At 41.8% G+C, this 17,224-nt stretch overlaps 1 protein-coding gene across 2 annotated transcripts in view; it reads right to left on the reverse strand.

Moving 5' to 3' along the window:
- BAK1 (BCL2 antagonist/killer 1) overlaps positions 1-17,224 on the reverse strand; it is a 200,334-nt gene that overhangs the window by 160,117 nt on the left and 22,993 nt on the right. For both annotated transcript variants that reach the window (XM_086923188.1, XM_086923189.1), the window contains exon 2: positions 14,284-14,413. In XM_086923188.1, the coding sequence (XP_086779314.1) occupies positions 14,284-14,380 (97 nt within the window). In that variant the 5' untranslated portion in view covers positions 14,381-14,413. The remainder of the gene's footprint in view (positions 1-14,283; positions 14,414-17,224) is intronic.

The raw sequence follows: 17,224 nt of genomic DNA on the forward strand, positions 1-17,224 counted from the left end.
TGCTTCAATCTACACAAAAACAAATGGTGTTCCGTCTATGGTGGTAATACCAGACGTCCTAAGACAGATTCAAAATGAATACGGACCAGAACCTGCTTTAAATCTTGGTATGAAGTTACTAAAGGATTTCAAACAAGTCTCGGCTATATTGTTAGCCAACATTAAAGGTGAAGCAGCATCTGTGGCAATCCGCCAGAAGCTAAAAGAAACAGATACTACTGAGCAACCATATGAGCTTGCCAGAATTATTGAAACATCATACGAAGAACTAGGTAGAGACAGTTTGGGTGGAAAACCAGTAAAACCCCAACTAACCGAAAATCCTGAAAAAGTGTTTATTAAAAATAATCTCACTACTCCTAAGAAAAAGCGGGAAAACAGCAAAGAGACACTTCCTAGAGAGAAGCGTTCACAGTCCAGAGGAAGGTCTCCTCTACAGGAGCCCTCTGAAAAAAGATACAACCTTAGAAATAGGGATAATTTGAGGAAACCTGATAGATATCAACATAATGATACACGTTCCTCTAGTACCTTTCAAACTTCCTCGCAGAAATCCGAAAGAAGAGGACGATCAGAACAAAAAGAAGAACGAGTGAAGTCCAAAGACAAACAGCACATTCCCAAACATAAGAAAAATCAATTTCCAAAAAAGAAGGTAGTAAATCTAAAGATCAGAAATGCTGAGGATCTAGAGGACACAACTCAAGAACGGGGAGTGGGCCCAAACAATGCTAGACAGCGCAACAGAGGTAACCATAGCTCGCAAGATCCTGAAGGATCATCTGGAGACAGTGGACTTGAATGAAAGTATCCAATTTGAAACTGCAGATACCAGGGTTAGTGTACCACATAAGTTATATGAGGTAACACTCCGGATGGAGGGGGACAAACCAAGAAAAGCTAGAGCACTCTTTTGGAAGAAGCTCTCTAAGGGTTATGACATTCTTTTAGCTGAACAAGACTCGCCACCTGAATTTGTCAGGGGGGGCCCACTTGGCGAAGAGATAATAATGCCAGCCTTCTCAAATCACATTCCAATTCATAAAAAATACACATATGCTAAGAAATGGGCTGTAGCCCAGGCCCCAGCTCTATACAAAAATCATGTAGGATATGATGAGGATTCCCCTCACGATAAAATCCAGTTGAAAACTTAACCAACAATGCTAAGGTAATATCCTGTAAAACAGGAAGCTAAAATACAGGTCAGGGAGATTTTAAATCAACTTGAATACCAAGGGGGGATTGAAACATGCACCTCATCAATGAACAATCCTTTGTTTCCTGACTCCAAACCAGACAATTCATATTGTCTAGTTTTGGATTACAGACATCGTAATTCTTGTTGCAAAACATTTGCAGTACAAAATGCACACAGTGCAGCACTGATGAATAACATTGTGCGTAAAAAATACAAAACAACATTAGACATCTCAAATGGTTTCTTCTGTCAAAACATTGCACCAGAAAGTAGGTATTTGACCGCTTTCTCAATAATGGGGACACAGCGACAATGTTGCCGTCTCTCCCAGGGATTCAAGAATAGTCCAGGGTTATTTTCAGCCTGAGTAACGGAGTTACTTCAAATGTACGACAATGAGGCATTACCCTATGTCGATTACATCTATCCTACAGACGATGATTTGGAAGTACACTTGAAAAGAGTGAACACCATAATACTTGGGTTCGCCTCTGAAGGGTATAAATTCAATTTTAAGAAATTACGAATTGCCCACCTCAATGTCCTATTTTTGGGATAGGAGTTATCAAGTCAAGGCAAAAGCCTGGCAGCAAACTTCTTAGAGAAACCTGCACTGCTCCAACCTCCAAAAACAGTGAAAAACGTAATCAATCCTAGGTTTCCTGAATTTTGGAAGAACTTATGTTCTGAACTACGCAGAAAGGGTTAAACCTCTCTACGAACTAATCAAACCTGATTTCAAACCAACAAATTGGACTCAAACTCACACAGAAATTTTTCGTTCAATGCAGACATGTTAGCAAAAACACAATTACAAACACGTGACAACGTGCGCAACCTTGTGATCCGAATCATCCCAGGGAAATGCGGATTCACATACCTAACCTTTAATGAAGGTGAAAAGGTACCAATAGCACACAAATCACACTTGTACACACAAGCTGAAATGAAATTCACTTCTACATGAAAATTCTGACAGCGGTTCAAACTGCAGTAGTAAAAGAGAGAGCTCTCGCGCAGGGTAAACTCTTAATGATCGTTACACCTGTACCTGCCTTAGAGGCAGTAACAAAAGCAAGCATTCCCAATGCTAAAGCTTTACATCAGAGATGGATACAATGGGTTAACTCTCTTGCTGCAACAGACGTTGAATACGTTTTTGACCCATACTTGAAGACACAAGAATTTCTACAATACGAATTAGAATGTCCTCTGCCTGCTGAAATTCTGCCACTTGAACATTACGGCTGTATAATCTATACAGACGGATCAGCACAACCCGCAATTGGGGGTAAACAAGCCTATAGTGCTGCGTGCGCGATTGTTAAAGGTCGCCGACGCAAAGGTACATTTAGACCTATGGTCACTAAAACTCAATCACTCGAAGACTGTACAGCTCAGCGAGCTGAAATACAGGCTTTCAAGATGACGCTAGAAAATACAGATCGCAAATTCCCCACACTCATAGTGTGCCATTCGTTAATACTGCGTACAGTCTTATAATGAATATCTGCAGAACTGGGTTCAAAACGGTTTCAAAGACGCAAAAGGTGGCACAATTAAGCATAAAATGCTCTGGGAACAGTTAGTTCTTTTACAAAAAGAACTACAAAAGACTCACGTGATTCATACACGGAGTCATCAGCATGATGGCGTTCACGTTGAAGGGAATTCAATGGCTGATGAGGCCGCAAAGTCAGCTGTGCAAACGGCTTCCGTATCTGCAATCACTTGTTCAAAAAGAAAAATAGACTGTAAAACAATGCTAGCAGTCAAAGTCTCTAAAGTATCCACTCACGTATACACACATAATTGATGCAAACTCTGTTCCTTTTGCTCGAATCCCTGGAGTGGGGGACGAGTAATACCAAACAGGAACCAAAGAGGCGCTTGGTTCACGAAGCACACATGGGGGAGGATCTGAGACATCAAGGGATCTTAGAATCTCAAATAGAATTAGAAGAGATGTACTGGTGGCCGGGAATGTTTACTAATTCGGTATCAACGGTGTCACCTGTTACAGAGATAATAGCTTTGAAAGCCACCAGGTACCTGACTACAGTGTAGCCAGCCCAATACAGACACCACTGTTAGACAGCATTAGACTATCTGCACGCGGACGTCGCCATAGACGTACGCGGTCCCATAAATATTAAGACAAGATTCATTTGGATGTGGCTTCAGCGCTCGGCTGACGCCCGAACTGTTATAAAAGATTTGCGAGTCTTTATCGGCACATACGCAATCCGCACGCTACATTCTGACCAGGGTCCTGCGTTTAGCTCGAAAGCTTACAAGGAGGCCATGGCTAGCTTGGGCGTTGCATTGCAGTTTTCGAGTCCCTTCCATCTGAGGAAAATGCGGTAGTGGAAAAAAAAACCATGACATAAAGCAATCTATAACAGCTAGGGTATTAGGTTCGGGTGACGGGTGGGTCAAACATCTAAATAGTGTCCAAAGAAGTCTTAATAATCTGCCAAGAAATTCTCTGGGGGGAATCACTCTATATGAACTATTATTTGGTACTAGAATGCTTATCCAGGACCTTGATTGTCAAACTTCAGTGGTGGAACAGAAACCCTTGACATCAAAGACCGTTTGGCCATTTTACAGGACTTAAATGAAACAAGAAGAAGTCTGAGTAACAAAACACAAAAGCTGACGACCACTGAAGAAAAACCACCTGTACCAGCAAGACCTGTCTGGATTCTAAAGATTGGGGATCTAGTCAGGGAAAAGATCGCCGTAAAGAAGGAATTTGGACCTTCTTACAGAAAAGCAGTACCTGTCTTAGCAATTCTTGGAACAAGATCAGTTTTACTACCGCCGCTTGCTGGAAAAAGGGAGAACAGAACAGTATCAATTGACCTGGTAAAACCACATCATGTGGCCAATAATTAGTAGTAGGCCCAGTGGACTCCCAAGAGGTAACAGACGACCAAATCTAGCTACTATTCAAGAGGTTCAAACTGAAAGACTTATCACCTTTGATAAACCTGCAGTGAGAAAAGAAGGACTTTGCAATACAGCCATGGAACTCGTCCCTCTTGACAACCAAATATCAGTTCGTCAAAAAACTCCTGTCTACAATGATGTAGCATCTGACTATACAAACATGTCGAAGGAGGAAGCGACTACAGTGATCTCGAAAAAATCCGGACGCAATACACACTATTGACCGAACTGCTTCTGGCTATTTTATCAACTTCGATAACTTTTCTGAGGATCCCAATGAACCTGAAACTACGCCAGTAAATAAAACTTTTAAAAGAAGAAATAACAGAACTCTTTCATCGACTTGGAAAACCTTATCTGGTTTCACCATGGGTTGAATTTTGGATTATTTTAGGTGTACTTTTTCTCCTGATCTGGCTCATTTTGGTGTTAAGTTTGGGGAGAATAATAGATGGAAAATATAGTACAATGGACACAGCAAATCAGAACATCAACTTACTGCTGCAACCTTACAAATCATCTCATCGTGAACGAAGAGACCTGTCATCAGTGAACATCATAGCCGTTCCTATACCTGGTGGTATAGCATGGGACAACTGATTATGACATTTATGGCCCGGTAGAGTTGTTAAAGATTCCACACCAATTCAAGGTTTCTCTGAGTGACTTTGTCTCACCCAACACATTTTCTGATGATTGGGACTTTGAAACTATTAATAATATGATGTCAGACTTAGAAATGTCAGCAAAATTTCAAAAACATGAACACCTAGAAGGTTCAACAAGTTATGAAGAAATTTATTGTTATAATCATTTTGGTCACCATTATTTGCACAAATCTGTAAATCCTAGGAATGTTTTTACTTATAACCAATGGGAACATTGTCTGACCCTGTCAAAGGGCAGCTCAAAAACACTATGAAAAATGGCATTATTTCTCAGGTTTTAATGTGACAAATCCAGAAACGTTTTATTTTAAAAATATAAAATTGACAGGAATGAAAACCATGTTGACCAATACTAAATAAATTTATTCTACAAACTTTTATGCTCAGCTGTCTGCATTAGGTTTTAACTTTTGAAAAGAAAACATTGAGACAAAAAACTGTCCGGGTCACAAAAGAATGGCAGGTACAGGGTTTAGAAGTCTTGTTCAGAGCCTGCAGTATACCAGAACAAATTATATTTTTGAATGACACAGTTCAACAAACATCCTTTCTTGGCTTAGCTAAGATAAAAGATTTAAACAAACCGTCCATACCCAAGGCCACACCTGACAGTAATGACACTGCAGATGAGGAGGTAGACGTAAAACATATTTTAAAACACAAGAGAACCAATCCTTATTGGAAACGAAGAACTGTCAAGATAGATTCATGAACAAAACAGAAGGGTTCAAGATGAATAGGCCAGATCCAACATACTCCCAGAGACAACATCCAGGGATAGTAACCACATACAGTGTAGGAAAACTATGCCTTGATTGGCTACAGAAATCCACACTTCCAGAAATTAAACAACACTTGACTTTGCTTAAAGAAGGCGTTGGGTTACGAGACTTCTTACTTGGGCCTCGTAAACAACGTCAAAAACGTTTCATATACGCCGGTATATACGCTGCGAACAGCGAAGCTTGGAAAATAACACATATGGAAACTGCAGAAAAAATACGAAAAATTGACCGTATTAATTTAGAGAAATCACTCTCAGTAGTCGACAATGGGTTAACAACTCTGTCTTCCAGAATTCATTCTTTGGACAGCATTGAATCATCTGCCACTGACATAATAGAGCAGGACTTGCTAATGTTACAACCTGGCCAGTCTCAATTACGTTCTATAATGCTGCTAGGCTGGATGTTACAAAATCTCTGTTCAGGCTACGTGCCATGGCGTCTAATCAATACCACGTCATTGTTTACTGTCTTTAACCTTACAGATAAACAAATCTCTTTGGCACAAAGAGGAGCAGACTATACGGTGCTGAGCATTGAAAAACTGGAAAGATTACCGTTAACAGTTTCTGAGAAGCCTGCCGTTGAATGGATAATACATGGCACCATCTCGATACCAGTGACGATTTTCCAATTTCAGCATTGTCTACAGCATATACCAGCAGGCCTGTATGAAAGGTTGGGTAAAGGATACATTAAGTCAACCTGGACTTTACCATACACACACAAATGTTGGAGTGGGGGAAGGGAGGTATTTCTTAGTACAAAAAAATGTGTAAAAACTCACTAAGGGGTACACTTTTATGTGAGGGTATTAATTTACATGGAGCCTGCGAAGGTTCTTTACATAACATTTCTTGCCACATGCACGGTACTCCAGCGGCCGTGATAGACCCTATTTTCAGGCAGCTTTCAAATGGGAGCTACGTGATGCTCAATGATCACAGCTGTTAAGGCATGTTGCCAGGGAAAGCCTATCGGGTTAGTGTGTCGGCCAGGGTCACTTGTTGTATGCAAGTATTGTATCCAAAGAGTAATACAGACAGGGAGACGGCGTTATGGCCTTCACTGAATATCTCTTCTATACGAATTGATACTTTAAGCAGAATGAAAGCCATTCTTTAGCAAAAAACGGAGCCACTGACCTCGTCTAGAGAAACGTATGATCTGCAAGTTGCAAGGACTTCTGCAGAGATGCATGCATTATTATCAACAAACTGCCCAGTACATTTCGCAGAAATGTTAGGTCAAATCTTAAACATGTCTGATACCAGCGGCATCGCACATATATTTAAGACGATTTTTTCAGGACTGTTAGCACCGTTTGAAGCAGTCCTCAGCATTTTTCCAACTTTTGTGCACTCTGTGTTTGGCGGCCTGCCTCTCATTTTGGGACTCATAGCAGGAATTCTATTTTTGTTCCTTCTGCTCCGATATGGCAAGTCCAGTCACCAACGATACCCAGACTACCATGGAACAAGCCCTCCTAGTCATGCGGTATCGTGAAACAATTACACAGATTCTTGGCTTGGCTTGTTTAAGAGATCTGAATACCACTTGGTTCCTTTCATTCAGACCAATCTGTCAAGATTGCATTTTACGTGTTCTGCGAAGCCTGCTTTGCGGAGAAGAATGCGTGTTAGACATCTGTCTTACACTCCCATCAGCACTGCCAAAGGATGTTGACGCCTTGCTAGGTCAGGTAACGACTCATGCACTGTGTTGCCCCAAACGGCTGCCAATCCTGATGACGGCATTCATTGAGATCTCACTAGTGAATCCAGCTATTGGAGAGGTACGTGGAACAACAGACACACAGGTACCATCTACATCGAACATTGCTAATGCGAATAACACTGACGACGATGCTTCACATCTATGTACATTTGATCTACTTGATGAAGTAGTTCCACTTTCACCAACTGTGGTAGACGGCTTCTTTGCCAGCTTGGATGATTTGATGTTTTCTCCCGACACCAAGAATAACTTTTGAAAGTGCACACAGCGTTCCATGAACTCTGAAATTCGGCCTTCGGTTTTTCAAAACAAACCCGCTAACTTGTGAACTGTATGTTTCGGCAATCTACATTTTAATTTTTTCTCTTTCTCCTTTTTCAGGGCAGAACTTTTTTCCTTGGTACAAAGTAATCTGCTTAAAGTAGAATTATTCTAAAGAGAACAAGAAATGTATTTGATACTTCCTATAAGACAAATATTTGGCATTATCTCATGAAAACGATACCGGTTTATATATCATGCTATGGAATGGTTTCGACCATTTTCTTCTGTAAATTTAGAGCCATATCATAACTGTCATTTTATGTTTTATTTAGATAGCAATTTCTAATGACAACTATTGCTTGTAAAATGTGTGCAGGACAAATACTCATGTATGTGTATAAACCATGTTTAATGCATTTCATGTATTTTGGGTGGGATTATGGACACATGCTTTTGTTATGTTTTTATGCTTAAAGATTTAGTAATATTAGACAAAATACGTGGAGTGGGTGTTGTATAGCGTTTTAGGACCTTAGTGTAATTTTCCCGATTCATGCCCTTATATAGATATAAAATACTGTATCCTAATATAGGCATAGAAATCACAACCATATTAAGACAAAACTCAAGTAGTCCTGATAAGGCTTGGCTGCTTCCACTAGTTCCGAAAATCTACAACGATTTCTTGGAAAAACCCGCCTTCAGCAGTCAGAAACTTCCCCCTGCATGAATATTAATTTATCCAAGAAATCATAGAGTTTTCAGGGAATCAAGTCTCTAATGACGTTATTATGTCCAATCTTACGTCAAACGCGGCACCTTCAAGTTATAAATATGCCCACATTTGTCCAAACAAACACACGGTGGTTTGGAGCAGTACGACTATCTACTTGCCCGACGCCCTGCTGCTGCAAGTGCCGAAGGAAGCCCACCCTCAGCTGACACACTGAGAGACGCTGTACTTTCTCCAGCTGAAGAATCCAGCTCCAGTGTTTCCAGGCTACCCTTGCGGGTTGCTGGGAAATCAAGTCCTGAGAGAGAGATACAAGACCTCCTACATTCTAAAACCAAGGTACGGAGCTGATTAGACCCTAAGAGAATTCTTGGAATAGATTCTTGGCAAAAGAATACTAAACTTAAGCTACACCTCACTTACGTCTTCCCTTGTACTAGACCTAGGTTAGGTACACCGGGGTAGGCGTATTTTAGAAGCACCAGTTGAGTACTTTTAGTCATTATTTATCACTGTATGTATTTTATGCATTTAAGGTATTCTATGGCTTAGAAACCGTATCATGCTATTACAAAATTATTTTGTAATACTCTTTTTACTGTACGCACTTTACTTCATGCTAAGTATTGCGATTGTAGCAGTTCATTTCCTATGCTTGAGAAAGAAGACTGTTCAATAAAAATCCTTTTATTGAAAACACCTGTCTCTCTATTTCTATGCACCTCTGGTAAAACTAAGCATGCACGATTGACTGAGTGAAATAACTATCTATTATTTCCGCGACTCTAGAGATTAATTTCTTATTCTTGGAAAACAAAGTTGTCATGATTTAAGCGGTTGTCAGAAACTAATCCCTTCTTGTTCATTCGAGAACGTTTCTAGTGACCTCTGAGCTAGCTGGCACACACACAATTAAGTTTAGTATATTCGGTAGAGACCTAGTTGACTTCAGTCCTACGTCTAAACTGCAGGATACACTATTCCAATGCGCAGAGCCTATTGGGAATATAGGAACTACACTGCATAGTCACCTTATGAGTAATTAAGTGAAACTATTTACATACAGAAAGCTGTCTATTAGCGGTTTGGTTCCTTTGACCCAAGCCTTCCTTCCACATTTTTGGGATGTTATAGTTGTATTCTAAATCTATGATCATCACTTTTGTGTGGCTTGGTATATATTTATGAGCAAGTGCCAACTGTGGGCAGTGGAGGTGAGTAGTGTAGAGTACCATTGGAAGTTAATTCTCCGAATCCTGTATCACAACCAACATATTAATCCGCCCATTAGCCTAATTAACTATCCTAATCATAAAATAACATCACCAGTAGTGCTTCAGAGGAGCCCTGGAATAATCCAAAAATCCAGTGGAAAGCTGCACTTTCTCTCCAAATAGTAGGTTTCATGTGTTTGGGCCTTGAGTATTTCTCCCATATTTATGTCACCTTTCTCAAGACTTTTTTTCTTTTTAATCTCCTTTTGTTTGGGTTTTACAGCCTTCTGGTGGGTATGATGTCTGTTGCGCCAAGCAGGAACAGTTGCACCGCCATTGGTTTTAGGGCACCAAGGAATTTCTTCAGATCTTCATATTTGTCATATTTCTTTGCTTGTCCATCCACCGTGATAATCATGATTACTAAGTCCAGTCGTCCACATCAAATGTCAAGATTGTGAAGGCTGGGGCTGAGCGTTAAAATGATTGTCTTTTAGCATTGGGATCTTGCGCATAGACCATTCAGAAGAAAATGTTATGATTTAGATGTGCAAGACCGTTTTTTTTTTGCTGCTGCAAGACATTCTTGTCCTTGTTGGTGAAGGACAAAATATTCAAAAATATGCCTACTGTTTGTGGTTGCGTATCTGTTTCTATATAATAATCTGTGCACCCTTTGAAATTCCAGTGGGGGCTCAAAGGCAACCTTTCAAGCTTATGGTAAGAAGTCTTTAAGAAAGGTTATGATGTAATTTTGTTTCACGTTCTCAGGTATTCCAATTATCCAAATGTTGTCCCTTCTGCTTCTCTCTTCGTACTCAGTACCCTTCCTATGCAGTGACCACAAGTCAAGGCTCCATTTTGGTATGTTCTCATTTTTTCCCCTCAATTTCAGTGTCTAATCTTTGGTGGAATGTTGTACTTTCTGTTCTTAACAATTGCACTACTAGGGTATTTGAAGTCAATACAGGGTTCACCGAACCAATTGACAGTTTAATATCAGCAAGTTCCTTACGCAGCATTTCCATTGAGTTGGTGAACGTTGCAGCCTAACTTGCCGTAGGTACACAATCTTATTTGTGCTTGTTATTATTTACCACTGCTTCCAAGAGGAGCAGTTTTCCGAAGAGTTTCACTTTGGGCATAGGCAGTTGCTTGTTAGAGTTATATTGCATGACATACCACCAGACAGAGATATGCTAATATTTGTAGCCAAATCCCTTAAAGGGAATCTCAGAATAGCAGCTCTTAGAAGTCAGTGGCAAATTATTGTCCGTTATCTGGTGTCGACAGTGAAAAGGTGCCCCCTTGATATTGGGTAGCATAACCGACTGACTGCTAAGTAAGATGACTGCCAGGTAAAGTCCTCTGTCTACGTTTATTCACACCAATAAGTCTCTTCTGTTGGTGATGAGTGTCTGCAGGACCCTGTCACAGGGTGGTGGACGGTTTTGCCCGGGCTGCTGCTGCTCCAGACCAACCCCGCCTCATACCATAGCACCCCCTGCCATCTTCCTGATCTGGTGTGAAGCCACAAGCCCCTGTCCCTGTTCATCTGGCTTGTTAGTTCACATTCCTTCCTCCAGCTGCAGGAAAGTTAAATCCTTATATTGTGTCTCTGACAAATAGCAGCATGGCCAGGTATTGTAGAGAAAGCGGGTTACCTAAGGGATTTAATCCGCGGTTCAGGATAGGCCTCTACTTCCAAATGTTGCCTTGATTTGGTTGTTTCAGTTTTCACTGAGCGCGTTCTTGGTACAATATGTGTCTCATCTCTGGCATGGGATGCTCGGAGTTTTATCAGTGCACTGCCATGCTCTTTGACACCAGGCTCCACCCTCCCCACCCAAGAATCATACATTTCAGTGTCAAATCAATGTAGGACTGAGGGAAGTGATGCACTAACTACTTAAGAAGCTATATGTTGTGGTACAATATCAGAACAAAGCACTCTCTTCGTGTTTATAAGACATCAGTTTAAATAGAGGTTTAAGCAAGCCTCTGGTTGGCACGGCATTATTCCCACAAAAAAGAAAATCTAAAAACAGCAGAAAACTATTCATAATCCTTCTTGAGGATCTTTCACACAGTAGCAAAACTTCTAAGGTAGCAAAGAGCATAATATAATCCATTACACTAATGGATCACCTAGCCTCAAAAGAAAGAACTCACTAAATTATCGGTTGGAAAACGCAATACACACAGCACTTGACAGTACAGAATTTGGTCCCAGGGCATGGAATTTTGGTATATGCCTCCTCCGTGCTGAGATCCCAAAGTGAGGCATCTCGCCCCATCCCTAATTATGCATACAAGTAATAAACCAATATTAACCCGGACAGAGGTGACTGCTTAAAACAGTGACAATACTGCATGAATTACACGAAGTCCGAAAGACTGGATGGGTCGGATAAATAGTAAAAGGTAACCCATTACAGAATTTTTGCTGCATAGCTTGAATATTGTTATACTATATCCCAAACTGCCCTGCAAAGCAGGCATTGGTATGAGCCACCCACATAAGTTTTTAATAGGTCATCTCTGCTTTCCTGAAATAGTAGGGGTATGGAAGGACTGAGACACTGAGCTGAGGGCAATCAGTTGTTCCAGTTTTCTTTACAAATCGAATCCTGAATCCTTTAATAGAAGTAGCCCAAAGCTGCCCCAAAGCTTAGCCTACACTACAGTCTTTCTACAGTACAGGAAAACACCAAAAGTCTGTGAATATTTGCCCTACAGCACTATGTCACCTGAAGCCTTTTTAGGGCATGTGAATGTTTGCAAGCAAGCAGCGCACAAGACAGTAGTAAGTTTTGTCCAAGTTTATTCTAGTTCTGGCCTATGCCTCTAACTCAAATGCAATTTAAGTGATTACTAAAGAGCCCCATTTATAAATGTTCTCATAATGGGGACCTTGAAGCAGTTAGCACCAGGAAGAAAGCCTGCATTGACCTAAACTGATACAGCTCAAAAATGTGTTACTCTCCCATTATCTGTGGTAACGAAACACCAATTTATACATCTTAGGTTCATTAGCTCCTTTAGGGCGGATCAAAGACCACATCTTTTTGTTGCAGATTATATCCCTGATAACTTGATGTTGTAGATTTCGGCTATAAAATACTCAAGCATATTATACGTCTTGGATCTGCCCTCGATGAAGGCCTGCAAAAAATCGTTAAAACTAGTGTTTAAATGAGAAAAAGTGAAACCACTGGTATTAACGGTCTTGAGAAAAGTGATCTTCTATTAACAAGCTGCTTTGCCTGGTTCATAGACAGGGAAATTAATGATTTGATTTGAATGAACAAATGTGAAATTTAAAGAGTTGAAGGAAATGTTTCTTCTTTTTTTTAATGGCCTTTTGACTATTGTTGTGTGGTCATCTGGTCTTTTTAAAGCAGAGACTAATAAAGCTTACTACAAGTCATTATTAAAGAAAGTGTTTGATTGTCTGTGCATTGTGATGGTTTTAAGTAAATCAAAAATAGTGTGAAACTTTACCCCGGTTACCATGGATCTGCGTTTTTTTTTTTTAACCCTCCCTCCCCTTTCTCCTGTCTCTAGGACCAGCAACCTTATAAGAAAAGGACCTTGGGACATGGGATCCATCTGGTTCTGCAACTCTCCAGTAAGGTCTAAGACAAACCACCTCAAACATGCGAGTTGAAGGCACAACTCCTTCCTCCCTCTACTAGGTAGTGACCAGATAAGTTGTCTTGGGTGCAATTCAGGTTGGATTGATGGAAGACTAACCTGTCTGTTCGCAAATCCTACCCCTGTAACAAAATAACACCTCTTGATACCAAAGGAAGGCTGATATGGCAACTGGCATGTTAGAACCACAGTGAACAATCTTTTGGTCGGCTGGGCCTGGGAAAGAAAAAAGGTCTTCTGCTGCCTTATTAAACACGAGGACCAAATGGGCTGTGATCAATTGCACCTCGGTTAACGCGCCTTTACATAACACATAAACCTGTGGCATACAGGTAAGTTTGGGGAAGTGCAAATGAAATCTGCCTATTCACTGCTATAAGCCAGCAGCGGGGTGTATAAATGGCACTTCCCACTTGCTACATTATAAAGGAATTCCAGGCTACTCCTATCTGAAAGCACAGTCATGCAGTCAACAGAAGCCAACATGGGGAACTGCCATAAACAAATGTTGATAGTCTACTCATGAGGAGACAGAGGAAGTGTAGGCAACACGAACCTTCAAAGGAGCCCTCTTTCAGGCCATAGCCGCCTTTATATAGGCCATCACAATATTCTACACCAGAGACATTCAGTCAGTGCAGAAAGATATTCAAACAACTTTTTAAAATTCAAGTCAGGATTGAATGAGTGTAACTCAACAAGCACCCCCCTGGTCAACCCTGAATTAAGAAAACAACATTGCCCACTATGTTTTACAACTCCATGTGTGCAGTCCCTCTAAATCTGTAACAGGGCTGTCTTACTCAGCTATCATCAGACACTAAATACCCCTTTAGTGGTCTAGGTGAAGTGTGGGGGTACAGTTCTACAGAAAGAGAAAACAAAATGATTTATACTTTCCTCCCAACTCCATCATATGTATTCATGGCCAATGCTAGCCAGGTTTCGATGGAATATCTGAAAGATATAGTTCTATACAATCCCCAACACAGTATTTACAAAATTTAGATTACACTTAGGTTTGGAATCTTTTGACGTGGTTCTCGCATAGCTGATTTTATGTACTCACCAGTATTGAGTGTTGTTGATGTACGGCGCCTTTGCTCATTTGTTTCTCTCCTTGGATGATGGGGGCGTTCAGGTGGCCGATTGTTCCTTCCATCCATTGTGGGACGATATTAAGTGAGGCACAGAATTACCTAGGAGACAGGACAAGAGAGAACGCATTATTATGTATGGCTCAAATTGAAAACCATTATTGTGAACGCCATATTAGAAATCTGGCTATTCACTGCTATAAGGTAGCACAAGGTGGATAAATGGCACTTCCCACTTGCTACATTATAAAGGAATTCCAGGTTACGGTACTCTGACAAAACTCTCAGAGAGGCTTTCAGTGAAGCCATGGAGAGGAGAGAGCACAGCTTCAAGATGGAAAGGACAGCGCAGTGGGTCGCGGGGTGGATGATGGGTGGCCAGGTATTTTTTTCCTTTTTTTACATTTGGGACAGAAAAGAGAATCAGTGTTATCTATGGCTCCCCATTATTCCTCTGCACCTGCGCAGCAGTTGAAGGGAGAAGATGATTTTGGGGGCAATACATAGTGATGTCATAGACAGCTCGTGTTTCACTCTCATTGTCCATCTGTAGCCACTCAAAAACCCTCAATGAAAAACATCCCCCATCTTCAAATTTACCAATCAATAATTCTGTTTATGAAGCGAGAAGTACATCTCCCATAATTCAAGATTCAGAGACAGAAAGAGTAATTCACGCAATATCATAAAGGTACTGACAGAATGGACTTTTGAAACATACATAGAGAATGGTCAACCTTAATCTAGGCTCTTGTTCTGAAGAGCGCTGTATTTGCGGTGTGGAGCAAGAACGAACCACAAGGAAATGCAGCAGATGTGTGAACTTATGCAAAAACTAGACCGCTAGGAGTAGCAGTTGATGGAAGGGCTGTAAATTGAGTAACCAGGTGGGGAAAGCTTTTTTGTGTTGCACTCCCATTGGCCGATCTCTGGCAGCTGAGAGAGGTGAGTGTTGCATGCCCTCTACAACCCGCCTACTCTTGGATAATTTCTCTCCGTGGCTGTGATGCCCCAAACGCAGCAATGTCACCAGCAGGACGAACGGATAGAGTGTTGGAGCAAAACACACACTCAACCACTGGCTTGGGGAAAGACTATGTGGTGACGCGACCCAGGCCTCCACCCCCATGGTTGTCAACACACCGCACATGGGCCACGAAGGAAAAAAAAAGGTGGCAGGAGCAGCAGGAGAGGCCCGGGAAGAGCACCCAGTGTTGCCCTAGAGGATCAGTTCATAGAGGAGCATATGCAGGCCAACCAGATCGAACAATTGCTGAGTGTGGCCAAAGCATGGAAAGGGCTGGTTCATGAGGCAGCTCTGAGACGTCCTCAAAGGGACATAGCGACCTGGTTGGTGAGACGAGGCCTGGTGATGGCGGCTAGACAGACCCGGTGGAAGAGCTGAGCGAGAAGGGAGAGTTAAGGGAGAAGCCAAAGAAAAGACAGAGGACCACCAGCAAAAGCTTGAAGAAAGCGGAGAAACCCACACCGGAAATGACGGGGAAAGATGCATATGGCCGGTGCCGCAGGTGGAGGGACAAGAGCAGCACGGGAAAAAGGCACGAATGCTGAGCAAATCTGTGAAATTGTGCAGGAATCTTTGAAATCGTTTGCATCAATGCTTTTCACTGTCCAAAACATGGGGCTCTAGGGAGGCTTACAACTAGGCTCTAGCAACATCACCCCCAATCCAGCAGCCAGGGGACCAGAGATGGTCATGAAAAAGACTGAGCCGGGATGGTCATGAGAAGAGTGGACCCTGGGAACTTGGGAAGCAAGGTTAAGGGACCGAAAAAGGGATGGCGCTGCAGCTAGTAGATAGAAGAGATCCAGCAGCGGGTAGGACGAAGAGCGAGGTGGGAAGCTCCCCAACTGAGTCATGAGAAATATCACTGCACAGCGGGACTGGGCCTAAAGTCAAGAATACAGCGTTGGTAGGACAACCTACAGAAGTCTATACCAGACCATCACCGAGGCAGTCATCCATGGTTACAAGGGCCACAGGGCCAGCCAGCAGGGTTCAACTAGCAGTAAATGAGAGCTAATGTCATCAAAAATTCAAAAATATCTTCTCCTTTCTAGAGATACAGATGGAAAGGGTAGACTTATTGTCTGTTGATAAGAAAGAGGAGAAAGGTGAGGAAGGAGAAAAACTTTGATTGAAACTTTTAGAATCATGGCTTGCGTCATTGTTGGGAAATGTCCTCATTACGCCCAGGATTCAAGGCAGTATGAAGCCAAAATCCACGAAGCAGACATACAGCTCATGGGTGACAGCAGGCTTGAATATAACAAGGGTTTTAGACTGAGATGCAAACGCACACAGACTTGTCCTAAGATGAAGGGAATATTTCAGTCTATATGCAAAAAATTATGTTAGCTAGGGAGGCAAAAGAATGGGTTAACGGGGAGGGCAGTTATTTTGGCAGCCAGCCTTTAGGGGGAAAGAAGAAAAGAACAGGAGAGTTTTGAGGTCCAAACCATACCCTAGTTGGAAATGGGTGGCCCAGAGTAAAGAGAACACAGCAATATGTAGGAGGTACGAAAACAATTAGTGCAGCTGTTTTCCGGCATGAAAATTCAAGCATGTATGTGCCAGCTGCGGGTTGGGCCACCCAGCCTCAGAGTGCAGCAGGAGAAAGGGCCACAGTGAAAAGAAAGACATGAAGAGGAAGTGACAGTGAGCCCCCCCCCCCCCCCCGGAGCGCTTGGGGAGCGGGAAATTGGGCCAAAAACCAAGTAGCAAGGTTCCCCATAATTACGGGAACTACTCAATGGCTACTATAGTAAGGAGGATGAAAAACTACTAATGGATGGTTTTGAACACGGTTTTAGGATACCCTTTGAGGGGGAGATCTGCACAGGCATAGTTAAAAACCTGAAATCAGCCAACAAGCACCCAATGGTGGTACG

Source organism: Lissotriton vulgaris, chromosome 5 (genome assembly GCF_964263255.1).
Source record: "Lissotriton vulgaris chromosome 5, aLisVul1.2, whole genome shotgun sequence".
In the NCBI taxonomy this organism is placed as follows: domain Eukaryota; kingdom Metazoa; phylum Chordata; class Amphibia; order Caudata; family Salamandridae; genus Lissotriton; species Lissotriton vulgaris.